The sequence below is a fragment of the Rattus rattus genome, chromosome 2 (genome assembly GCF_011064425.1).
Source record: "Rattus rattus isolate New Zealand chromosome 2, Rrattus_CSIRO_v1, whole genome shotgun sequence".
Lineage (NCBI taxonomy): Eukaryota > Metazoa > Chordata > Mammalia > Rodentia > Muridae > Rattus > Rattus rattus.
The window spans coordinates 90,537,603-90,564,213 of NC_046155.1; the positions used below are offsets into that span (position 1 = coordinate 90,537,603).

The 26,611-nt window shown below is 46.0% G+C and overlaps 1 protein-coding gene and 1 long non-coding RNA gene across 4 annotated transcripts in view; one reads left to right on the top strand and one right to left on the bottom strand.

Moving 5' to 3' along the window:
- The window catches only part of Irag1 (inositol 1,4,5-triphosphate receptor associated 1), a 113,863-nt gene that overhangs the window by 66,166 nt on the left and 21,086 nt on the right, over positions 1 to 26,611 (top strand). For all 3 annotated transcript variants that reach the window (XM_032892901.1, XM_032892900.1, XM_032892902.1), the window contains 6 exons: positions 9,603 to 9,726; positions 12,773 to 12,803; positions 15,274 to 15,414; positions 16,026 to 16,157; positions 18,940 to 19,081; positions 26,548 to 26,597. In XM_032892901.1, coding sequence (XP_032748792.1) covers positions 9,603 to 9,726; positions 12,773 to 12,803; positions 15,274 to 15,414; positions 16,026 to 16,157; positions 18,940 to 19,081; positions 26,548 to 26,597 — 620 coding nt within the window. The remainder of the gene's footprint in view (positions 1 to 9,602; positions 9,727 to 12,772; positions 12,804 to 15,273; positions 15,415 to 16,025; positions 16,158 to 18,939; positions 19,082 to 26,547; positions 26,598 to 26,611) is intronic.
- Positions 4,802 to 9,400, bottom strand: LOC116891656. The gene is made up of 3 exons (XR_004386855.1): positions 8,574 to 9,400; positions 8,344 to 8,472; positions 4,802 to 6,400 (listed from the first exon to the last, which is right to left on the bottom strand). It is a non-coding gene; the product is annotated as an uncharacterized LOC116891656 (long non-coding RNA).

Here is a 26,611-nt window from a genome sequence, read left to right on the forward strand (position 1 = left end):
AACCGACTTCAGGGCAGAAACAGTTTGTTTAGCTAACGAGTCCTGATCACAGACCATCATGGAGAAAGATCTGGACAGGAATCAGGTAGGAGCGGAGGCAGGAACCGTGGAGGAGAGCGGCTTGCTCAGCTTGCTTTCTAATACCAGCCAGGACCACAGCGGCCAGACCCTCCCATACCTATCGTTAGTCAAGAAAATGCCCCCCAGAGAAGTCCAAAAGAAAGTCTGAGAGAGGCAGTTCCTCTTCCTAGACATTTCTCGTTTGTGTCAAGTTGACAAAACCAACCAACCCAGTATTATTTAACCTTTTATTATTATATATGTATATATAGTTATATGTTGAAAATTCTATTATACATTTATAATTACTATATTATTAAAAACACTTTATATGTTTTTCTTTCCCAAGTTTCAAAATTGGTGTTGAAGTCTATCAAATATATTTGTTGCAAAGATTATATATTAGTCAATTAATTTAGTAATTTTCCTCTTCCTTCCTTCCTTCCTTCCTTCCTTCCTTCCTTCCTTCCTTCCTTCCTTCCTTTCTTCCTTCCTTTCTTTGTATCAATACTTGGTATATTTTCTTTTTTTTTGGATGAGGTAAATTAAAAACTAAATTGTTGGGACCCAGGGAATCCGGACACACTTGTTACCATTTGTTCTTCAGATCCAGTTCCAGAGCATGTAGTTCAGGTGCTGGCTGGCTTTGCTCCACCCAGGCCGCAGGGACCCTCCTGTCCCTTTGTTATCTTTTCAGCAGACCCTTGAGCCAACTTGAAGTCTCACAGCTTAGGACTGGAGGAGAGGGTGGTGGTGGGAGGGAGTGTGGATGTGGGTGTGGGTGGTAGGAGAGGGTGGTGGTGGAGGGAGGGATGGGGGTGATGGGAGGGTGTGTGTGTGTCAGATTCCAGAGCAGGGTGTGGACTGTGACTCCTCTTTCACGTCAGCTCTGTGGTAGCATGGTTTCACAAATAGCAAGAGAAGCTGGGAGTATGGTCACTAGCCCGAGAGCTGGCCTTATGCCATTTTCAAACCCCATTCATGTGATAGATTGTAGTGGTCAGTTAGTTCCCTTTCATATCATCTTTTCAACTTACCAATATACCTAAACAGCTTCCCATTTAATACCCGTGGAGCTTTAAGATTTTTAAAATAAAAATTAAACTGATACATATTTATTTCCCCACATTTCTCTCTCTTATAAATAGTGGTATGATGAACTCTCTCTCATGTTATAGAAATGCTTAGAAGTGATGGCATCCTATAGGTAAAAATGGGTGGATTAAAAAGTGTTTATGTGTGTGTGTGTGTGTGTGTGTGTGTGTAGTCAAACTTTTCTATAAAATTATGCTAATCTAGATATACCTAACCTGTAGCAAAGTCTTGCTGTCTATAGTGATAGACAGTCACTGAGTTTTATGAGTAGGTAAGTGAATTTGACTCCTATAAGCTCCCATTTTAAAAAAGAAATTATGCCGGAGGGCTGGCTCGGTGGGTGAAGTGCTTGCTGTGCAAACCTGTGGTTCCCTGGAACTCATGGAAAGCCAAGCGCTGCAGCACACATCTGTAATCACAGCACTTCTGTGGTTAGATGGGGGTGAAGACAGGGGCCAGCTGGCCTGGCATACACAGCAGCAGACATGACACAGGGTGTCAGGTAAAGTGGAAGGCAAGAACTGGTCTCTGAGGTTGTCATTTGATTTCCACATGTGCATTATGGTGCGCGCACGCATACACACACACACACACACACACACACACACACACACATACACACACCATTAAAAAAACACCCAAAATGAACCCAGGTATTCAATAAATGAATACCTCCTCCTATATTCTCTCAGGTCTAGGGTGTGGATGATTAAACATTTGGGTTTCATCATTTACTGGCTGCTGAGCCTTGGGCAAGTGTCTTGGTCTTGGCACCTCAGTTTATCCAGCTCTACAATGAGGATAATTATGGCACTTATGGTCCTCATTGACCTGATGTAATGCTTTGTGTGACCCTAGTCTTAAGTTCAGTTAGATCCAGCCATTCCTTTGATGACAGTTGCTGAACTGTTGAACTCTATCTTGTCAACCAAGTGTGACAGGACAGCATTGGGCTGCAGTCATCCACAGGCCCCTTCCCGCCACTAGAACAAAAGACCTGAGAGCCTTCTGAGATGTGGCTCAGAGAATATGTCCAGGCTCTACCAGCGGTTCTCAACCTGTGGGTTGTGGCCCTTTGGGCAAACCTCTATCTTCAGAAATATTTATATCACAATTCATAACAGTGGCCAAATTACAGTTATAAAGTAGCAACGAAAGTGACTTTATGATTGGAGGTCGCTACAACATGAAGGCCTGTGTTAAAGGGTCTGGGCATCAGGAAGGTTGAGAACCACTGCTCTAAATCCAACAGAGCTCACAGGAAACGTAATCTCTGATGAGGAAACTCTAATCTTGCTGGCTGCTCCTCAGGGAGGCAGGAAAGGCCCTTATCAGGGTGTTCTGGAGTCTCCAGATCCTTGACTCTGAGTTTCTCCAGTAAATCTGACCTCCCCACAATCCAACCTGCACGCTGCACGCAGGGATTGCTCTGTACACTGTCTTTGATCATTGTTTCAAGACAAAGGTACGAAGCTGAGGTGGGCCACTGTCCAAGTTGTTTTGTGGGAATGTGTGTGTGTGTGAGTCGAGGGTGGGGAGATGTCCTTGTCCCCACAGCCATGAACATTTCATCTGCCTCCCAATGGGAATTTTGGCCCGCATTCTTGACAGCTCGCACAGCATCCAGAGTCTGCAGTTGTCTCGGAGGCCTCGTTCTGTTCTCGGGATGAGCGCTGGAGCCTCAGAGGGCTCTTCGAGGCTCTGTGGCAAGCCCCACTCATACCCTGACATCACCCAGAACCACCCTCTCCAGCATTTGTCTTGCATTTGTCTCCCTTTGGCAGCTACTCCATTTCCCACTTTCCCCTCTACATAGAGGGTTTTCTCTTCTCTTCGTCTTTGCCCAGTGAACTCCCATTTTAGATTTTCCTCTGATTAATATCTGTCCTCTTAAACAATAATTCTGAAAGGGACAGTTGTGTGAAACTTTTTCTTAGTATAGCATCTATCCTTGGCTCCAGCTCCCTTGCCTGGGACATAGTAAGTGCTCAGTAATTAGGGAAATACTTCATGCATGAATGGACCCACCACACTCTCTGTGAGAGGAACCCAAGGGCAGACGGAGTCACTGTCATACATCGTAATGCAACTTCAACTGAACAGAGGTCATTGGGAGCAAGGAGGGAGAAGCAGCTAGTTTAGAGCGGTGAGTGAATGAAGGCTGAGGGACTGCTTTGCTCTGGAAGAGAAAGGTACACCAGGCAGGGCGGGGAGAAGGAACAAAAGCACATCTCTGGTGCCTGGCATGCTTCAGAAACAGAATCTCAGCTGAATCCACTGTGTAATGTGCATCCCACAGAGATGGGCTGTGTGATTCTGAGGCTGAAGCAGTGGACTTGGGGCAGGGAGGGTGAAGGCTTGAAGTAATGAGGTAAGGAAGGAGTTAAGACACTTGGTGAGCCAGAGAAGCATACAGGAAAGGGAGCCTATGTCCCAGCCTAATCCTTCTGAAGCGATTACAACAGCTTGTCTGAGATGGGAGATAGTCAGAACTTATAAAGGCCCAGACCCCGTCACAGAGAGAATGCCTCATTCCAGTTACAGTCATCAGAGACATCTCTGTAAAAGACACCATGTTAAACAATATGGAAGTGGTCTGGTGAGGGATGACAGGACTGTGGAAGGAGAGTTTGAAAGCCATTTGGAGGTGAGGATAGTGGGACATAGTGAGCAATGCACCAGAAAGCCACCAGGAAACTGCATGTGTGGTTGTGTGGGTAACGGTGATAGTATTAGATCTCAGGATGGAGAACTCCCTTGAGAAGACCGAGTATCTGGGTTTGAACATATCATGTGCCCAGGGGACACAGCTGAGACACAACAGTTTGACAGACTCGTTTTTACATCCTGGCTCTACTATGGATGAGCTTGGCTCTGGGGGAATCGCTAAACCCCAACTGGTCTTCAGTTCCCCCAGCTTAGCAGTATTGACTTAACAGAGCAACTGTAGACAGCCAACAAGAAAGTATGTAATGTGTAGCTGCTGTTCCATGAAAGGTGGTGTTGGAACGACTTTTATTCTCTGCATCTAGTTGGTGATGTTTACAGGGTGGGTGGATGTCTGGACCAGGATTCCGAGGAAGGAGGATGGTCCTTCTACACAGCTCAAGGCTGGGCCACAGCCTCATGTCTCACACAGGGAAGATGCCCTCCCGAGAAGACAGATGCAAAGAAGTGCATTGTAATGAGTGGCTCTGGCCTTGGAGGAAAGTAAAAACCTCCTTGTTGTATCGAAGTGTCCCTCTTTGCACAAATACAGAAGGGGACAGGGAAGAAGGAGAGGGATTATACAAGGTGTACCCTTCAAGATGAAAACATTACAATTTAACTGAGTTTGTGTTGAAGCGAACTGAAACTACAGGACTTGCTGAATCTTTGTTATTACTTCCTCCAAAGAGAAGAGATTAGTCTTGGCTAATGTATTAGGAAATGTATTAAGGGTTTAGAGTTGTGGATTTTTCTGGCATTAATGCTTTGGTTTGGAGTAATTGTTCTAAACCCTTTACCCAGCATAGCATCAGTCATGTATCGCAAGACCCAGAAATACTAGTCATGAGAGAAGTTTATATTCACAGATTCCCTAACCTCTGGGCCAAATGGAAAAGCACCAGGGTCAGCTAGGAGGTAGAAGGTGGGTGGGAAGGACTTTTACTGGGGTTTTCATGGCAAGGAGTGAGCTGAGCATAGTAGGTATCCTGAGTAAGCTTAGAGTCAGATGGTTTGAAAAATTTTAACAGGCTCTGGAGAGGAGACAGGTGTCAAATTGTTGGATACTTGATATTGCCTTGGTATGTGAGAGTTGGAAAAAGGAGACATTTAGAAATATGTGTTCTAGGTTGATTGGGTTGGTTTCGATGTCAAAGGTGTACTCAAAGGAGAGTTTTCCTCCTGTCTCCTGAGATGAGCTATCCCCGGAGAGGCAGTCTTTACAAAATCAAAGACCATAAGGCTGGAGTATCAAGAAAACAGAAAAAAACAGAACATCTCATTACATATTTTCTTTGCCGGTGATTTCTTCCAGCTTCCCCGCTCTGCCTGACTAGATGCTGTTTTTTTCTCTGTGTCGTTGAGGTTGTAACATTTCCATTCTACTTTGTAACCAGCTTTCACACTTGGCCAGCTGTGCAAACTCATAAAAGGGTTTCACGCTCACTGCGAGTTCCCTCCTTGTGGCTCACCATCCTTAAGCATTTTATTTTGATTTATGTTTTGTTTAGCTGGACTTCATTATCTAGTAGTTTCCCTGGGAAGCACCAGAAGTATTCTGTGTCCTGAGTTCTAGCATATTTGAAAACTTATTTAGCAATAGCCTGTGTAACTATAAAATTCTTGGCTAACACCTTTCTGTGAAACACCATCCCATTGCATTCAGCATTATGGAGAATCTCAAGGCCCTCTGGTGTCCTGTGTCCATTAACCTTCATGTTCCCTGCATGTGTGTTTTTCCCCTGTTAGGAATAAGAACAGTGCAATTTCTTTACAGACATGCCTTTAAAAGAAAAAGATAAGAAAAGCATCGTGTGTACAGTCAACCTCCCAGTTCATCTCTCCTCTCCACTGAGGACAACATTTCTTCTAGTATGTCTTTAAATATATTATTTCTTCAGTGAGAGGGTCAAGAAGGCTCAACTTAGGACCTGCCTTCTTTAATCTTTCTTTTCCTCTTTACATTCTTTATGATCAGACAATCTATCTTGTCCTCCTTACTAATTCAAGTAAAACTGTGCATATTATATGTCTTCATTTTTTTTAACACACTAGTTCTGTTTTTTCAATCTCTGATTCATTCTACTTTTGGTCTTTAATTTATTTCCTTAAATAGAACTTTTGTCCCTTATGTGTGATCTTTCTTATCTTGTCCTGATTTCTTATTCTCATTTTTTTCAGATTCGAGTTTTCCCTAGAGTTAAGCAGTTACAGTATATATTTTGCACAGAAATGCACTTTTTCTTTTCCCCCCTGTGTTCTTTGCATTTATGTGTCCATCCTGACATCTGCCTCCTGTGTGTTTCCATTCTTCCTTCCTTTCTACCTTCCGTCTTTCCTTCCTCTTTTCACTCTAGTATTTTTGTCTAGCTGCCATGTCATTGGTTTTCATTTCATCTCTCTGTGATGTCTCCTCCTTCCTTGAATGTGTAGGGGGAGCAGGCTTAGTTTTCATTCACTCCCTCCTGCCGCCTCTGAGATCTCTTTGTCCTCTTCTCTCAGTACTGCAGACTGGGTGCTCATCGGTACTTCTTTGCTGCTTGAGTGGGAGGAAAGAGGAAGCTCAGACAGCGCTGTCAGCTGCAGCATTTGTAGGCTTTCTGCTTCTTTTCTACAACTTTGTTCAGAGTCCAAAAACTGGAGTTTATTTTGCCAAATTAAGATATTTCTGTCCCTCCAGCTGGGGATTAGCGAGGTTTGGAGTACCAGTTTAGGATGGAATTGTAGTGAGAGTCTGTCCAGATGTTTATTGTCTAGACTTGACCCTCCCCTTCCCAGGGGCCATCTGCTCTCAGCCAGGAGAAGGAAGAAAAGGATAGATGGAATCCAAGGGTTTTAGCCCTTGTGCTGTTTTCTAGAGTGGTTCGTGTGGAGCTTGGGTTGAAGCTCTCCACGGCTCCTGCTGCTCACTCCACCCAAGAGCTTGCTCTGTGTGTTGAGTTGTTTTACATCTTCCCTTGTGGTAAGCCCCAACATACTGCTCAAGTGGTTCCGATACAATACCAGATACCCATCCCTCCTTCTTTCCTCCTCCTCCTTGTCATGGAAAGCCCAACGCCAATGCGGGCAGCATTTTCTCTTTCTCTTCTTGGCAGTGTTGGTATCATAGAGTGTAGGACTTTCTAGAGAAATGTTTCTCCTGACATTCCTCTGCAGGCTGCCTAGTTACTCATTCCACCCACTCTTTCTTGTTCTGTGCTCTTGTATTCTTAGAAGTTTCATTATCCTTATCCAGAATCCATCTGTTTTTTTTTTCTTTTTTTTTCTTTTTTTCGGAGCTGAGGACCGAACCCAGGGCCTTGCGCTTGCTAGGCAAGCGCTCTACCACTGAGCTAAATCCTCAACCCCAATCCATCTGTTTTTAAAGACAGGGTTTCTCAGTGTAGCCCTGGCTGTCCAGGAACTCACCCTATAGACCAGCCTAGCCTCAGAGATCCCTTTAGAGTGCTGGGATTAAAGGCATACACCACTACCTCCTGTCAAAATTTATCATTTAAAAATATTTTGTTTGTATGAGTGTTTTGTCTGCATGTGTGTCTGTGTACCCCATGCACATCTGATGCTTGAGGAGCTGATGAGCCCCCACATGGGTACTGAGACTCAAATCCAGCTCCTTTGCAAGAGCTCTTAACCACCGAGCCAACTCTCCATCCCCAGAATCCATTCTCAAGCCAGACGTTGAGATGCATGCTTGTAATCTCAGCATGCAAGCGGCCGAGACAAGAGGATCAATGCAAGTTGAAGGCTGGCCTGGACTATTAGTGGCACTCTGACTCAAAGCAAACAAACCCAACAAACCCCCTGTTCTTTGAAGGAGGAAGAAAGGGGAATCAAAGGCAGGGTACCCCATTTATTTCTAGGAAATTCGTCTTTAGCCATTATTATTGTTTTCAATGCTTCCTTTTTCTGTATTTAAACATTGTTGGCACACACAGAATTGATATTATGCTCTTGAGCTGTTGATTTGGTTGCATTAAGGGAAAGGGCATTTGGTTCTGGTATCCAGTTATGTATGATCCTGCTATTTTATGAGCTGGTAGCCCTAAATTAGTTTCTTTTTCTTATTTTTGTTTCTCCTTCTTCCTCTCATCTTCCCTCAACTTAGAGGAACATTTTAGGCAGAAGCCCCTGGTATGTCCTTCATTTGGCATTAGATTCGATGTTTCAGACACACATACAGCATCCTGGGGAGCCCCCTGCTTAACTGGCTTTCTGCTAAGTATGGCAGAGGTACCCAGATACAGAGCATGGTCACAGGTGACACATGGAGCTGTCAGTGAGCAACAAATGCCAGCAGAAAACCCAAGAGTTGACAGGTAGCTACAGAATCAATTAGTCTAGTGTTACACCTAGAGATGTAGTTCTGGCTGTCCTGTCCATGACAGGTGGCCCTGTAGCCTTTGTTTGAATAATTGAAATATCAAGGAGTCTGTAATACCAGTCTGTTATTGAACAGGCTCAATCTGTTAAGAACGTACTTACTGTGAAGCCAGCTGTGCCCCCTCCCCTCGCTGCTTGGTCTCCCTTGGTGATGGGAATCCCGGTCTTAATTCCAGCCAGATTAGCGGTAGGTATAGCCTTCTGTCTGAACCTCTGGCCTAGCCTGCAATTCTGGAAAACAGACAGGCAAATTAGGAACAGTACTAGGTCAAAAGCCATGGCAGACAGTGAAAAATATGGGTGGCCCGCCCCATGAAAATGCAGCAGCTCACTGGACAGGATAGGGATCCTGAGGTGGTTCGTGTGAAAGATGTCTGAGGTTTTCACTCCACCCTGAATATGCTGTGAGAGCACAGTAAGGCTCAGCACGTCTCTCTTTCGTGGATGTGAAGGTCAGTGCCCAGGGCGTTGGCCAGTGTTCTGGGTTAAACTTGCTAGAGTACATCTCAGTCTCTCCAACAGCAACAAGGCAGAAACTGTGCAGGCGTGGGATGGGGTCTAGAGACCATGAACCATAGGATTCCTCAAAGAGCAACTGGGAAATAGGAGGCAGATCCAGGAAAGAGCTGGTTTGCCGAGGGTGTGGGAGCTGCGGAAGCAGAAGAGAGATTGATGGTTTGCTCTGTCTGTTTTCCGGTTACAATCCTGCATCGCTTCAGGAGCTGCGCATGCTGTTTGTCGGCTCTGTTGACTAGCAGACGTCCATATTTCTGGGACCTGTGACAGGGCTCGTGACCTTAGCTTTATCCTGGAAAATACCCACTTCTGTTACTATCTAGTGGCAAACCAGATGCTGATTTCTAAGTAGGAGTTAGAAGTTGGCGCTTTTGAATTTATTTGGGAAAAAAATTATCAGTCAAGAAATTCCTTTAAGAGCCTGCCAAATAGAGAGGTTTTCCCCAAACACCATAACCAAAGAGCCAACCAACTTCCAGTTGCAGAAACCAATCTCTAAATGCTGACACAGGATCCTATTTGACACTGGGGAGTTATGGGAAGAAAGGAGTGGGGACAGATAGATGTTGGTTTGCCGTCAGGCTTGCCATTTGTGATGCCTGTACTCTTCAGCAAGCTACCGGCTCTACTGAGCCTTATACTATACACCTGCCGTAAGGGATGGTTAAGAAGCAGCTCTTCAGGCCACTGTGAGGGGGGTAAAGTAAAATAGAAGACAATTGATAAGGTCTCTGGCAGTAACAAAGTGCTTACAAGTGCTAACAGTGTTCCCGGGACCTGAAGCTGGCTGCCATACTGGTATGATTTGAAACAGGCATTCTATAAGGAAAACTCTTATTTTCCAGGAGTCTCATCTGAGCTCGCCCCAGCAGCTGAGGAAGAAGAGTCAAAGAGTGGTCTGGATGTGATGCCCAACATTTCTGACATATTGCTACGTAAACTTAGGGTTCACAAGTCACTCACTGGAAGGTAAATCAGAACATGAGCTTTCTAAGATCATTCGGGGGCCGGTGTGCTAGAGCATGGGTGGAACACAGCAGAATATCAGTCTTGGTTTTCACCCTGAAAGGAATGCAGTCCAGGGGTTCAGGCAGGGCTGACGCACCCCAAACACAAAGTACAGGATGGGCCATGTTGGTATTTCCAACTCCGAGAGTATATGGAATTCACAGGCAAGAACCTTTGAGGACATGAGGGTCACCAGAGGTGAGAGTGGTAGGCTTTGGGTCAGGGGACTTACATTTCAATCCTGATAAACCACTTAACTGTGGGACAGATGGAGAGATGTACAACATCCAAAATCATGTGAAGGACTGAGCAGAAAGCCCCCGAGACTTCTACTGACAGGGAGAAAGTTCCTTTCCTTTCTGAGTTTTGGCCTCATTACCTATACAACAGTTGTAAGTGCTCTGCCATTGGTAGGATGCACTAAAGGAGACCATCTGTGGGCAGGGCTTGGGACAGTGTCAGCACAGAACACATCCATTCTAGCTGGATTAGAAAGTAAAGAGTGGGGATTTGAGATGACGAAGTTTCTAGGAGCACCATGAGATAATGCAATCCAGAGAACGATCTAAGTGAGACACGGGGGAGAGAGTCCAAGAAGACCTGTATGACAGGGTAGTCAGGTCACAGTGACAAGAAGAAGCCACACATGCAAAGACTTTGCTGAACAGCTTTCCAAACAAAAAGAAGGAGTTTTAATAAAGGTTGGGGAGACAACTGGCGAATCACCTGCAAAAGAGATGGCTCAGGGGATAAGAGCACTGGGTGCTCTTCCCGAGGTGCTGGGTTCAATTCCCAGCACTGGAATGGTGGCTCAGAATCATCTGTAATGGGATTGATGCCCTCTTCTGTCATCCATGCATGCATGCAAATAGAGCACTCATAAACACAAAATACAGAGCACAGTGAAGCTACCTTAGTAATACACAAACACCAGCTCAAAATGGACCGCAGACCTAAGTGTAAGGGATGATACCGTGGGACGCTTAGAGGAAAATGCAGGAGGCAGGCAATCCTCACGAGCCCTGAGCTTGGGTTAGTCCATGCTCTCCACTAGACAGGAAAGCAGAAGCAGAAGGTTTACAAAGAACAGGTAAAAAAAAAGTTGCCATCACCATAATCCTAAGCCTGTGATGTCGATGCTGTTCAGAAAGTGGAAAGCGACTTACGGAATGGGAGGAAATATTCACGGATCATTTACCTGGTATGGTGTGCAGTTCTATAAAGAATTCTTGTGATTTGACAAAATTAAGGTTTCAAAGAGAGTGCACAAAGGGTACCTGAGAAGATACTCCATCGCTCCCTGTTGTCTTGGAGGCCCATGGCTCTGCCTCCTTGCTGTCAGGGCAGGACCAGCTGTGTCATGTGACCACGTGACCAACATCACACCACCCTGGTCCTTACTGTTTGTGTGTGTGTTCTGTAGCTCCAAGTAGAATGTGAATCACTGAAGTTGAAAAATAAGCTTGCTTAATTATTTATGGAAAGATGTAATTTTCATTTAATACCCAAATGAACCTAGGTGTCAGAAGCACATTCTAAGCACTTTGATAAGCCCCCACCCCAGACAGTATGTTCCTGCTCTACATCACAGCGAGAGAGCATGTTGACCCTGAGAGGACAGCCTGTGATGAGAATTGTAAGCACATCTTTGTCACTGTTTGTCCCCATGCTCTGTTTTCTGACGGCTTGGTGGCCACAGGGTCTTGCTGTCTCATCCTGACAGGAAGGCTCTTGCTGTCCTTTGTCAAGGGTGAGAACCAGCCCTTTGCAGAAATGGCTGACCCCTCTACCTTTGCTCTCAGGGTCTCTCTGTACCCATACAAGGGAGGAAAATTGTGTTTCCTGGGAAGTTTACTGATGGTGCATTTGCTCGCCAAGTCCTGTGACGAGAGTTGGACCCCTCCTGGCCTCCCCACCCAGCACAGGAAAGCGCCTGTGTGGTATTTACGTTATTTGGGCTTCCAGTGGGGCCAACTTTAGTTACTAAGAGCTGCACAGGCACCACATGGAGTGGCTGTGCAGATAAGGAATCTGTTGACTGAGACAGGCTGTGGGAACCGCTCGGGAACCTCTCAGAAGGTCACCTCTGTGTCAGCTGGTACTCACCTGCCACCCTGACTCCAGGGCTTGGAGGCTTTTGCTGCAATGAGTTCTACCAACCCCTTTCTTACCTCGCAGTTTCTGGACCAAGTAGATGTTTGTCACGGTCCTCAGAGTCTAGGGAGGAAGGATGAATCTCTACAGAGCTAGAGAAGCCCTCAAAAGCTACGGTTTGCCTCACACACATAGTGACAAATGCATGCATGTTTTCCAACTTCTCACAGCCTATCGGTGAACAGTAATAATAGCCAAGGTACCTTATATAGCTAATTTCCAATGGACATTGGTTCCAGGACCCACACAAACGCACACCACACAGACACCAAAATCCTAATGCTCGAGACCTTGTATAAAATGGCATAGTGCTTACATATAGTCTCTACGACCTTCTGACACCTTTAAAAATCTCCACATGATTTACAATACCCAATGTAGTGTAAATTCTATATAAATATGTGCTTAGAGAATATGGCCAAAAGAAGTCTGAATTAATTCTATAAAAATACAGTTTAAAGTTTTCAATATATAGTGGTTGGTTAAAGGAATATGGAACATGTGGCTGTATTTACACACACAGTACACATATGTTCATGCATACATTTGTATATTCCTATAAAAGGCTTATATAATATAGATGCTATTATTCTGATTTTACATATGAGCAAGAGAACTTAGAGGGGTCGTAGTGGCTGTACTTGGGTGCTGACCCCAACATCTAATATTCCACACCCCCTCTATAAAGGTCAGTGTTCACAGATGACAGGGAGGACAGAAGAAGAGAGTATCTTTTCTTCTCACCAGCTCACTCCTCTTCTGGAAATACATGGCCTGTTGGTCATTCAAAGTCACCTCCTGCTTTATTGAGTAAGTTGGATTAAGTTCACTTGTACCTTTTTCTTCTTCACAGCGCCCCTCCGCTCACAGAAAAGGAAGTCGAGGTGAGTGACTCACGGGCTTTGGGACGTGTACTGACTGTCTCTGATGATGTTCACCCACACATCCCTTCCTCCAGCCTGTGGCCCTAACGTTCTTACACAGAGTGGGAACAACTGACCGTGGGACATCCTGAATATTTGTTGCCAGCACTGCTGGGTTCCCCAAGTCTGCCTCCATTCATTCTGACGAACGTGGTCAGAGGTGACAAGGTCGCCGAGCTGCCACCTTCAAAGACTGTTAATGTCCCTCGGTGGGCGAGCTTCCATACAAAGTCAGCCAGGAGATTTTACCAGTATACCAAATTTATTTCAAAAATTTAAAGGTGGCCATATTTCAAGCTTCAGAGTTTGGCGTGGAGGACAAAGGTACTCACCTCCTGAGAGTTTGGGCTGCAAGATGTCCAGCTCAGTTGGCCCTGTGAAAGCTCTGATGCTGCCTTCCCTGGTTTGACCTCCTTGTCCCAGGGCAGGGTGATGGGTGAGCTAAGAATTTTCATCCTGATGAAGGGACAGATGGACAAGAAATGTAGCAGAGCTGAGTCAGGGGAGGGTTGGAGAAGCAGCACAGAAGAACTAAGGAAGATAGATAACCTGAAGCAACTACCCCTCCCCCACAGGTAACACAATGACCTCGAACCAGACATTACCACCTCAGCACATTTGCAGCCCCACCCCTGCAGCTGACCTCCTAGTGTCTCTGATAAGTAGGTAGATAGAGCAGGACTTAAAGCAGGCGAGACATCGGGCAATAAACAACTCACCCAAGCTCCCGGTCTGTCTCAAGAGATAACAAGATTGGGTTGGATACAAATATGCCAACTGACCTCAGGACCCTTGGTGTCAGGTGTAGAGAGCTAAGCATTGAGAACTGCTCATAGGCGGAGGCCGGGTAGTGACTCATCACTGCTGTGAGTCAAAGCCCACTCTAGCGTTTATGGAGATTGGTCATGCCTGCTCAGTTAATGTCAGATCTCAGAGGTGTGCTAGCATAGCCATCTGCATGGCAGAAGTAGAAGACTTGGGAATCAGATATTCTAAGGTAAAGTCCTCTGCTCTTCATATGTCACCCCTGGCCTTGGTCTCTTCACCTATAAAATGGGTGTAAGAGTCCTTACTCCAGAGAGTTGTTGTGGGGTGAGATGTAGCAAGGTTTACAAAAGTCACAATCATGATGGTCAGTAAGGGTCATTTTCAATAGAGCCACCACTGTCATCTAGGAGGCAGTTCTTGTCTGGTGATAACTGCCATTGGCTGTTTATGTGAACTTCAGAAGCCGGGTAGAGTCAGTGACCACAGAGTATGAGCTGGTAAGACAGCTTAGTGAGTAAAAGTCCTTTGCACGCCTGACAACATCATGACTCTGCAGTAGACAGAACCAACTCCTGGACGCTGTTCTCTGACCTCTACATGCATCCTGCTGCAACACACACACACACACACACACACACACACACACACACACACACGTCCATGCACATGCACATGCACACATATGCACACACACATGAGTGCACACACACACCCCAAAGAAAGAAAGACAAAGAAAGAAAGCTGCTCCCCCTTGCTTCAGGCAGGGCAGACGAAGCAATTGGAATTGAAGACACCTCCCTCCCTCCATCCTTATTTCTTGTGTGGAGTCTGTTTGTCTATTTTTCCTCCCCAGGAGTTATGTGTTACGGTGAGTGGTAACTCCACATCTGATCAGCAGCACCTTTAAAAAGTTCATTCTTGCAGGGCTGGGGATGGCTCAGTAGTTAAGAGCACAGGCTGCTCGTCCAGAGGACCTGGGCTCAGTTCCCAGAACCAACATGATGTCTCGAGTTCCAAGAGATCCAACTCCCTCTTCTGGCCTCTGCACTTGTGGTATGCAGGCATACATGCAGGCAAAACACCCATATACACAAAAACCTTTAAAAATAAAAAAAAAAAATCATTCCTGCATGGCGTGCTCCATTTTGGGCTGGAATATTTATTCCTGGATGTTTATCATAACGGATCCATACCTGATCTCGTTTACTCTCCGGGAAGTTACTTAAAGGTGACATAGGAATTTGAGATAACAAAGTTAGAAACTGAGGTTTGCTTTAAATCCATGAGCCTGCTGCTGAGCTGTACTTCTTCAGATACAGAGGTTTGATGCAGACCTCACACGTCCCCTACAATATGAGTCTAAACTGCTCACACTGCTCTGGCCTATCCAGCCCAAACATGGGCACTGTAGATTCAGGGAAAGGCAGAATGCTATTGTCTCGTCATTACATTTGGCCTCTGGTCCTGGGAAAGACCTCACCTGGGCCTCGAGGGTTTCGATTTTGGTGTATTTCACCATCAAGCAAAGTTCATCTGCACATGGGGGCCTTGGTGGCTAGTTCCAAGAACTCCCGGTAAAAGGGCTTGACGAGAATCCCACCTGCAGCTGTGCTGGCAGCAGTGACTCCTCCCAGCACCTCTACCACACTCTTGTTCCCAACAGAACGTGTTTGTACAACTGTCCTTGGCCTTTAGAAATGACAGCTACACCCTGGAGTCTAGGATTAACCAGGCTGAAAGGGAACGCAACTTGACGGAAGAGAACACCGAGAAGGAACTGGAAAACTTCAAAGCCTCTATTACGGTAATTGAAGAGCAGTCGTCTCCAAGGGCTGGGCCCAAACTCACACTTGTTTCGCTAGCAAAGTAGTTTCTGGAAATGAGAAGGGATCCAAGGTCCTGACAGAGTCTTCCTCAAAGGGCCAGGAAGGGCTGAGGCAGAGGTCCTGAGGGCTTGGGCTCAGGTGCCCTGGTAGCTCCTTGGGAGAGGGATGGTTGGCTTGGATATGACTCCTTTCAGGCCAGTCAGATGTAGTGTGTCCCTCATGGGCTTCTCCTGTATCTGGAAGACACTGTGGCCTGGGCTCGTCTCATGAAAATGAATCCAGGGTTGATATGCTTTCTTAGTCAGCTCAAGCTACCATAGTAAATTAACACAGGCTGAGTGGTTTAAACAACAAACACGGTGTTTCTCTTAGCTCTGGGGAACTAGAAGGCCAAACTCGGGGTTCCAGCACAGTCAGGTCCACACTGAGGCTATAATGAGACTGACAACCTCTCATTATAGCCTGGCATGGTAGAAAGTAAGGACTCCACTCTAGTGACTTAGTCACTTCCTGAGGGCCCATCTTCCTACCTGCACATTGGGGTTAGGCTCTCGTTTGAGGACCCTGGGTGATACTCCTTGTCCCTCAGTCCTCAGCATCCATCTGGTACCACTGCGAGCACCGGGAGACCTACCAGAAGCTTCTGGAAGACATCACAGTCTTGCATCGTCTGGCTGCACGCCTCTCCAGCCGGGCTGAAGTGGTGGGTGCTGTGCGCCAGGTGAGCCCCGTAGCACTTGGTCTTGCTGGCTGGCACTGTTCCACCTGTGGTAATTAGCACCACGACACAAACAGGGACGAGAGTCACTACCTCTTGATGACTGCCTCAGACCAGGCGTTCTATACAGGTTGTTGAGATATCCCAATATATTTGGTGCCAACTAAACCCTTGAGTGATTTCCCCAGGAATTGTTATCGGTGGGCATTGACATTTGAGGTAGACTGTGTACCCTGCCTTCCTCTCTTAGAACTGATCTACAGTAGTTAAGTTAGAGATTCCCTACTGAAGAAGTCTGTTGAGCGTTTCCTGTGTGTCTTGTGAGTGTATGTGACTGGGGAGGCTCTCCCTCTTCAGTGTTCTCACAGAAAACACACTCAGCTTCTACTGAGCCAGCATTGGGCAGAGCACGCTTCAGGAAAAAGTGCTGCTTCATTTAATACACTGAGTAACTCTTGTAAAGTGGCTTCCATCCCCTGTTTCTGCCCCCAGTGAAGTTGAATATTCTCAGAAAGATATAGCTTCTAGATGGTGGAAAATCCCCCAAATTCCAAATGTTTTGAGTACCTCCATTACGTCACAAATAGAAAACAACTAATTTTCTGTAACAAGACAGCCAAAATCCACTAAAAATTGGCAACCTTATCTCTGGTCCACATGTACTATAAGGTATATGTGGAACATAAATGAGTATTTATTTAGACTTGGGTCCTATTGCCAAGATACGTCATTATGCATATGCAGTATTCCCAAACCTGAGAAAATCCCAAACCTTTTCAGTGAGCATTCTGGGTCAGGGATACTGAAGCTGTTCTAGCATCCGTAAGTGGCAGAGCTGGGTGCCGGCCCAGGTCAGACTCCCCACCTTGGCCACTTAAAGCACATGGAGCCTCCACACAATGTTGCTGTGCCCACTGCTGGAGTTCCCCAGGCTCTCTCTCTCTCTCATTCACACTGTGGCTCCTTAGAGAGCTCTCTATGCTTGAGCATGCTGGGCTGTAAACCAGAGCTGCTTACGGTGTCTGCCTATGACTAACGGAGTTCATAGAAAGCACATAATGTTACACAACACTGTTGTAACCATTCTTGTGCTGCTTGTGTGAGTGGATGTGCTGAGGGCACACCCGTAACCACTGCCTGCGGGACAGAAGGCAGCCAAGCCACCTGGCTGACCCACTCTTGTGTTTTTCTGGAGAAAGGGTGGCTGACTCAGCGTTGTGACCTAGGAAGTAGTCCAGCGGGGGACAACCCCACCAGAAGGATGCTAGGGAAGAGGCAGGTCTCAGTCCCACATGGTGGTGGGGACATTTCTAGGGAAATTCCTCTAGGATAGACAGGGTCTAAGCTGGGTCTTCTAGCGGACCCTAGGGAGTATGGGAAAAGAAAAACCCCACCTCCATTACATGTAATCCTTCCAAATATATTTCTAGTTCTTAATGTTATTAATTCTACCTTTACTCTTTTATTAATTTGTACTTGATTTTTATGTGTTTTTATATATGTATGAGTATTTTGCCTATGTGTATGTCTATGTACCACATGCACACCTGGTGCCAACAGAAGCCAGAAGAGGGCATCAGATCTCCTGGGACGGAGTTACAGACAGTTATGAACAGCCACGTGGGTGCTAGGAACTAAACCCGAGTCCCCTGGAAGAGCAGCCAGTGCTCTTAGCCACTGAGTCATCTCTCCAACCCCTACTTATTTACTTTCAGGAAGAATTGAACTATGTAGTGTAGTCTAGCCTCAAATTCATGGTGCTCTTGTCTCAACTACCTGGGCACTAAGGTACAGACATTCACTACCATACATGACTTGTATCTTTCTTAATGTGCCCCCCCCGCCTTCTGTACCCCACCCTGCCTTGTGGTCTCCCATCCTACCTTGTGCTCTCCCACCTTGCTTTGTAGACCCCTCCTCTGCTTCTGGTCCCCCACCCTGCCTTGTGCCCCCCCCATCGTCTGTGTCTCAGCTTTTCCTTTCCTCCTGGCTTCCTCTGGACCGGCTTAGACACCTGTTCCCTGTAGCAGCTTAGACACTTGTTCCCTGTAGCAGCTTAGACACTTGCCCCCTGTAGCTCTCGCTCCACAAGTCTCATTCACATCTGTGCTGTCTCTGCTCATGACTCGGTCACCCTTCACTTTAACACGGTCAGGAATTCCTCTTTTTCTGCACAGTAAGTCAAGATTCCTTCATCTAGCACATTAAGTTCTTCAGGACCCAGCCCTAGAGAGCTTCTTCCCAGCAAACCCGAATGCTTGTTGGTCTTTTCTATGAAGCAAGAGTTCATATAAAAGTGCTATGCTGACTTGCAGATACCCTTGGAAATGCTCTGTGTCCCAGCATAATATGGAAAGGTGCCCACTTTCATTGTAAAGGATTGCTGTCTGGAGGATAAATCTTCTACTTATAAGTCTGTGAGGAACTGCCTCTGCCCTCTGGATGCCTTGAAGTTCTCTGGCCGTGGGCCTTGTTCATCCTGCCCATGTCTATGTGCCTACACCGCACATTGGTGGCTTCAGGCCGGGTCCAGAAAGCCATCCCCATCTCTCTCTTCCAGAGTAAACCAATCCCTTCATCCTCTCACTTTTTACAGCCTGTGGCTGTCTTTGCCCTCCCTGGAATGCCACCTCTCAGCCCAATGCCACAGGCAACAAACTCTCAGGACAGATCTGATCTCATCTGATGGGTCCTTGTGGCCTTTCTATTCTGTCTGAGCTCAGAGTAGTATAGCTGGTGCCTTTCTTCGGTTTCCCCCATGCACCTGTGTCCTTGTTTCCTGCAGGAAAAGCGCATGTCAAAGGCCACGGAAGTGATGATGCAGTATGTGGAGAATCTGAAGAGAACGTACGAGAAGGACCATGCTGAGCTCATGGAATTTAAGAAACTCGCAAATCAGAATTCTAGTCGCAGCTGTGGGCCCTCTGGTAAGAACCAGGTTTCTGTCCTCATTGTGAGGTCAGGTCCCCCACGGCGTTCAGCTTGGGCCTCAGGGATCAGGACAGCTTCAGAGGCTGTATCTGGGTGGTTAAAGACCCTTCACCTCTGCCCAGAGCCACCCACAGGGCCTTGACAGCAGCTGCTCCAATGAGGATGGGGTCCTGGAATCAGAAACATAAAAGGTACCAAGGGTTTCCCAACTCCTGACAACTAACCAAAGCGGCAGATGTCAAAATACTCTGTGACTGACTCCACACCCCTCGGGATTCCCCCTTTGGACTTCACAGGCTAAGAAATTGGCCTTATTCTAGAAAGCATGAAGGGTCCAAGGCTTTCCATCAGGCAAACATGCCCGTTGAAGTGGCTCACTCCAAGTGCAGTCCATCACTTACTTACATGACTGAGCGAATGGGCATCCCTAGTCCAAGCCAGCCTCAAACTCATTGTGTCCGGCAGAAATGCTTAAGCATTTCAATCAGGGGATATTTAATTTTCCCAGTCACCCAAAAGAGCAGAACCAGAAGACATTCCGTATCTGTGAGAACATTGCAACAGTCCAGGGCAGGGATGGAGTCCGGGCAGTGGGGCAGAATAAAGGCCTAAGTAAGGAAGCTATTCCTGTGACAAACAGCAGATGCATGGATAAGATGCACACTTCAGTGATTCTCTTCTTAATGTTTTAGAGTTCTATGCAAATTGGTGTAAGAAGACAGAAGGGCCCACCTGAGTCTGCTCAAGGGAGTCAAGGATGGATATTTCCAGGGAGGTCACCTCTGCAGGCTTTTGAAGTAAAAGGAGGAGAGAGAGAGAGGGAGGAGGAGGCAGCAGAGGAGGAGGAGGAGGGAGAAGAAGGGGAGGGAGAAGAGGATGAAGATGATGGTGGTAGTGGTGGTGATGATGATGAGGAGGAGGATGGGAGAGGTGAGCATGAGGAGGAGGGGGAGGAGGAGGGAGAAGAGGAAGAAGAGGGGGGAGGAAGAAGAGGAGGGGGGAGGAGGAAGGAGGAGGAGACAACAGTGGCTGTCAGTTTCGAGGTGGAGGAAGCAGTGTGTATAAGATATGGAGGGGGCGGGTGGGCAGGAGGAAACAACATGGGTGACACAGGTTGCAGTGCTGGAGTGATGCTGAGAGGTTGAACATAAGCCTTGGCACATCAAGACCACCTTCCAGGCCACAGTAACAACTATACCTTTGTCCTGTAGGAGCAGGGAGTCCGTGGGAAGCACCTCACAGGACATAGCCATATTTTATGTTTGTGCTACTCTGACTTGAGCAAGCACAGCGTGTTTGCAGAGTCTCGATGCTGAAGTAGGGAAAGATGAGCTCAGAGGTTCTTGCTCAGTCCAGGAGGAAAATGACAGTGCATTGGACAGGAATCTCTCTCTGGGTGCTGCCAGGGCTGTGAGTCTGGTCCAGGAGGGTGCTAGCTGGAGCAAACAGCTTGTCACATCAGGAACTCCTGGGAATGCAAACATCCGTGTTACCAAGAACAGGAGGAGGGAAAGTAAAACAGACTGAAAACCTTTATAAACAGGAGCTTCCACAAGCTTCCTGGGGAATATCAGTGAGACTTGCCAGAGTCCAAAAGGCCATGCACACGTGCTCAGGGCTGGCTGCTTCAGACCTCGGCAGCCAGGTTCCCCAGCCACCAGGCATCTGGGCCCCTAACAAACTGCTCTTGGCTACGAATGAGGAGTCGATTCCAAGAAAATCCTAGCATGTTAGCTGGGGTAATTATTTCTGTACAAGGTTCACGTCTCCTGCAAACCAATGTACCAGAATTTTGAGGATAAAGTGATTGTCATCACAGTTGGAATTTTATAATCCTAGCACCTGGGAGGCAAAGACAGGATTACTGTGAGTTTGAGGTCAGCCTGGGCTATAAAACCAGAACCTGTCTAAAACAAAACCCAAAATGCTCCATGGGATAATTGGCTACCCAGGGGTCTCATTCGTCCATTCTAAGATGCTTTTTTGAGCACTTTTGGTATTTCCCACATAACACCCCAGTCCTGGTGCTACCACAAAAGGAATCAGACATCTTGGGCTGGGGAGATGGCTCAGTGGGAACCATGCTTGTCACGTAAGCATGAGGACCTGAGTTCAGATCCCTGGCTCCCCTGTGGAGAGCTGGATGCAGTCACACAGATCTGTTACTCTGAGTGCTGGGGAGGAAGAAATAGGTAGGTTCCCGGCGCTTGCTGACTAGCTGACTAGCTAGTCTAGTGAATTGGTGAACTCTGGGTTTAGTGAGAGGCTCTGCCTCAGAAAAAATGGTTGTGAGCAATAAAGGGAGATACTCTGGCTTCTATATACATGTTCTCCCTCTCATACATGGCACATAGCCACGCAAGCATGTACATACACCACACTCACACACAGAGAAATACAGCAAGCAGACTTCTGGAGTGAGATGGGCTCCGTAAAGTCCCATGATCCAGTCTGGGGGCTAGGAAAGTGCTAGCAAGAACAAAGGGTTTCAAGAACCAAGTCTTCCAAAGAATAATGGTTGGAGATATTTGGTCCCACTGTGGTTTTTCCAAGCTCTTTCTCTGCTGTGGTTGCCGCAGAGAGATGAGCATCAGTGAATCTCGGTCAGTGGTTGTGTCTGTGTGATGTGCCGTGGCCATTCTCCCTTGAGCAATCTCCTACGAGTATAAATACTAGCTGAAAGAGGGGGCACTATTTGTAGAGGGAAAGGGGACCGGTGGGCAAGGGACAGGGAGGGCATTTAGGTGGGCAGACATGAGCCTAGTAGAATGACATAAATGTGTGAAATGTTATAATAAAATATATTCTTTCGTTTTCTAATTCAAAATCCAATGAAAACATTACTAGATTAGAGAAAGTAAATACTTGTAAATATATTATTTTCAAATAATTCATTGACCTAGTCATTTAGTGGGTTATGCAAATGGTTGAGATTAGTCGTACACTGACTGCCAAACTTGGCCTCTCTTCTGAAATATATTTATAATTTTATAGACATCAATTATTTTATCTCAGAGTTTTGATTCACAGTTGAACGCCCTGTCATGCATCAGTTAAACATTAATACTTCTATTTTGTAAATTCTCTGATTATCCAAGCTGCAAGATCAGAAATGTATTTGAACTCTTCACATACAGAGATTTTCTTCTGGTTCTGCTTTTTGGGGTGACCAGAAAACTTAAAAATCCTTTATCCAAAATGCTTAAACTTCCTGCCTGACAAAATAAAACAAGACGTCTAAAAGAACAGCTGAGCCCACAAGAAGAGAATAGAAACAGCCAGAATCAAGAAGAGAACTGAAACCACGCTGACCCCGTGGCTGGCAGGAGCCAGAGCCGCCCTGCTTATCTGGAACTGTTTGCCTTCAATACTATCTGAGAGCAGCCTTGAGTCCTGGTGCCAGAGGGGACAATGAGGTCTGTGTGCAAAGCTAAGACCTTCTAGGGACTGTGCCTTGAGATAGAATCTCTGCAAAGAATGAAAAGCCTCCTTCACCAGCCGGCAGAGAAGCAAATACGGAAGCTTGCCCGTTTCACCCTGTACCCTGGGAGGAAACAAATATTCTCTCCTTCCTCATAGAGAAAGTACACGAGCGACAGCCACAGTGGTGCAATCTGGGGAGAATGGGAAAGAACGGCAGGAGGAGGTCTCCAGGAGCTCAGTCAGCCGCTGCGGAGAGGCACACCCTGCACCAGCACACAGAATCCTCCATAGGGCCTGGACGAAGATGAGTTCACAGCCCAGATGTACAATGGAATGGTCCACCGTGAACACAAATCGTTAGATCCACCAAATATAAGATCACATCTACGAACATCAGATAGTAAAGTAATCAGAATTTTAAAATCAGCAGAGACGTGGAAAGGCAGATGGAAAACACAGGACCGAACAATAGTTATAACAGAACTAGAACTCCTGAAAACAAGAGGTCAGGCAGGGGTGAGGGAGGCTGGGTGAGTGCGATTGCCATGGTAGAGGAGGATTCTCAGTATTCTGAATTCCTCTCCCCTGTCTTATTTTCCAGCCCCTGGAGCAGTCCTTACTAATGCTGCAGTCCTTTAATCCAGTTCCCCATGTTGTAGTGGCCCCCAATCAGAAGATTTATTGTTGCTATTGTCACAACTGTAATTTGACTGTTATGAATCATAATGTAAATGTCTGACATGTAGGATATCTGATATGTGACCCCTTGAAAGGGTCGATTGTTCTCCAGAAGGGTCTTGATCCACAGGTCGAGAAAACATTCTCTAGAAGATACATCAGGCATTGTGGAGGGCTTTGGGGATGTGCCAAGTCATGTCTGGCCTGAACCTCATAAAAGCTAGTGTGCACATGGCCTTGGTTTTCTTCCTCCTGATCTGATGAGCACCACCCTTCCAGAATATTAACCTGTTCATCCTGACTGGAATATTTGAGAGAGTTACCCAGAGTGCAGTCGAATGGATATAGTGATTAAAACACGAAAGAAGGTGTTGGAGACACAGGTTATGAAGGAGAGTACAATCCATTTGCCACAGGGTCTGGAAGGGGAAAATTAGGACCAGAAAATCTTCAAAGAAATAACCTAGCATCTCCCACAGCTAAAGAAAGACACAAATCACTGGATTCAGCAGCACAGTGAAGTCTATCAGGGGAAAAAAATACAATCCGCATGAAATGCAGATGTCAAAAAAGATAAAATGCAGAGTGAAGAAGCGGCCTGGTGGGTACAAACCCTGGCTGTGCAAACACGGGGACCAGAGTTTGGATCCCCAGCACCCCCACAAAACTCAAACATGGTGGTTTGCACCTGTAACTCCAGCTCTGAGAATTGAAGACAGGCAAATCCCAGGACCTCTCTAACCAACCAGTCTAGCTGAAGGGGCGAGACCCAGCTTCGGTAAGAAGCCTTGTCTCAAAAAATAAGGTAGATAGAGGTAGGAAAAATGCCCAGTGTTGACCTCTGCTCTGGTCTATTTGATACACACACACACACACACACACACACACACACACACACACACACACACACACACTTGGGTGAATACATCACAGACACAAAGAAAAGAAAAGAAAAGAAAAGAAAAGAAAAGAAAAGAGAAGAAAAGAAAAGAGAAGAAAAGAAAAGAAGGAAAGTAAAAGATAAGTGCAGATCTCAAAGCAATGAGAACATTAGAAATAGAAGGCAATTCTCAAGAGCAACAATAGCGCCCGAAAGCAGTGGTCTGACCCCTCAAAGAACTGAGGGGAATAGAAGGGTGGTCATTTAAGGCTTAGGGCTGGGGACGGCTGTAAGAAAGGGGGCTTTTCATAAGTTCCTGCTGAAAGGACAATTAAAGAATATACTAGGTTGGTGGTGGGGAATTGGATCTCAGACTGGCAGGATGCAAGATAGGACGGTGATCAAGGATGTTCATTAGCATGTGAGTGGAGCCAAATAAACATCCAGTAAGCTGATTGGATGAGTAACACATAACTGGGGGTACGCAGGGTGACATAAAAATGGTGACTAGCCCTCCAATTAAGGTTAGCGACAGTTATTGTTTTGAACTCTATTTAGGAAAAGCCTTGGGGATCTTGATTAATTTTAAATTTATTTTTGGTTGCGAGCCTAGCGTTTATCAGTAGAGTGATTTTTCTAGCCCTAATTTTAAATTTGAAGCCAACTGATATCAGAAGTTAGAACCATGTTTTAAAGATTAGAAGTAGGATGGACAGTTTCTCAACAAATACGTAGAGTGAGAAAGAAATTAGAAAATAGTCAAGTACAAGAAGATAAGAATGGATTGATTTGCATTCTCCTACATCCTGACTACCAGTTGAACCAGCACCATTTGTTGAATATATTGTCTTTTTTCCACTGGGTGGTTTTGGCTTCTTTGTCAAAGATCAGGTGACCATGGGTGTGTGAGTTTATTTTATTTTATTTTTTTTTTGGTTCTTTTTTTTCGGAGCTGGGGACCGAACCCAGGGCCTTGCGCTTCCTAGGCAAGCGCTCTACCACTGAGCTAAATCCCCAACCCCGGGTGTGTGAGTTTATTTCTGGGTCTGGCTCTGCCAGCACCTGACCAATACAGATGCAGATGCTCATAGCCAACCATTGGACTGAGCATGGGGACCTCAATGGAAGAGTTATGGGAAGGACTAAAGGAGCTGAAGGGGTTTGCAACCCCTTGGGAAGAACAACAATATCAACCAACCAGACCTCCCAGAGCTCCCAGGGACTAAACCACCAACCAAAGAGTACACATGGAGGGACCCATGGCTCCAGTTGCATATGTAGCAGAGGATTGCTTTGTTGGGCACCAATGGGAGGAGAGGCCCTTGGGCCTGTGGATGCTCAATGCCCCCAGCATAGGCGGATGCTAGGGCAGTGAGGTGGGAGTGGTGGGTGGGTGAGGAGCACCCTCATAGAAACAGGGGGAGGGGGAATGGGATGGGGGTGTCGTGGAGGGGAAACGGGAAGGGAACAACATTTGAATGTAAATAAATAAAATAACCAATAAAAATTGTTTTAAAAAAGTGTGTGGTGAAACTCTTAGCAATTTTCTTGTGTTGTTTCCTACTGTAGCTAATTTAATCGAGTAATAAGTCAGGGTGAATAAAGTATAGAAAATGAAATGATACAAATAAATACAATTGTGTTAATGACCACAAGAAGTTATAGACAATGTGAAGTTGTTAGTTTACAGCTCCTCAGGTTAAAAAACAAAACGAACTATACAGCTACATGCTTGTCAAGGGCCATACTTAAAATATAGGGCTGTGGAGGACAGACTCCAGGATGTTGGTGAGACTGAACCAAACCCAACAGACCTTAATGATACTTTTCTGATAATTTTGAACAAATCATGTTTGAAAATATATTCAAAGGGGTAAGGTTTATATTTTTTAAAAATAAGAATACTTCTCATGTATCCCGTTGTTTTCTGCTAGTATTCTTATGCAGGTATAGTGTTGAGCATGGAATATAAATTGTATCATTTGATATACATGATAGGGAGAAAAGTTCTTAAAGTGGTGGCTCCTTTACCCCGAGTCATGGTGTAGGTTACACACCGAAATGACTTCTAAATAGTGAATTTTCATTCTTAACATCACACTCCCTTGTTTAGGTCACCAACCATCCCCTCTGAGTGAGCATGGAATGAGTCCGAATGCTTGATGCATGCAGAGTCCTGGTCACACACCATGCTAGGTGACCCCAGAGACACTTCAAACAAAGCCAAGAAACCCGAGATGGGGGCTTTCTGTGGTGTCTGGTGGAGTTAGAATAAATGTTTAGTCAAGACAGTCCCTTCGCTGTCGATGATTTTTGTAGAGGGTGAACAATGAAGGGTTCCCCAGTGCCCAGCTCTCTGAGCCATTCCTGCAAGGCCATTTATGACCCATGCATAGCTTGGCTTACTATCTTCCTGTCTGTGTCCTGTTGGTCTCCAACCTGAAACTCACACCAATTTTCCTCTGTTGTTTCTTACTCTAGAAGACGGGGTTCCTCGAACGGCTCGATCTATGTCCCTCACGATGGGAAAGGTATGCATGGCTGA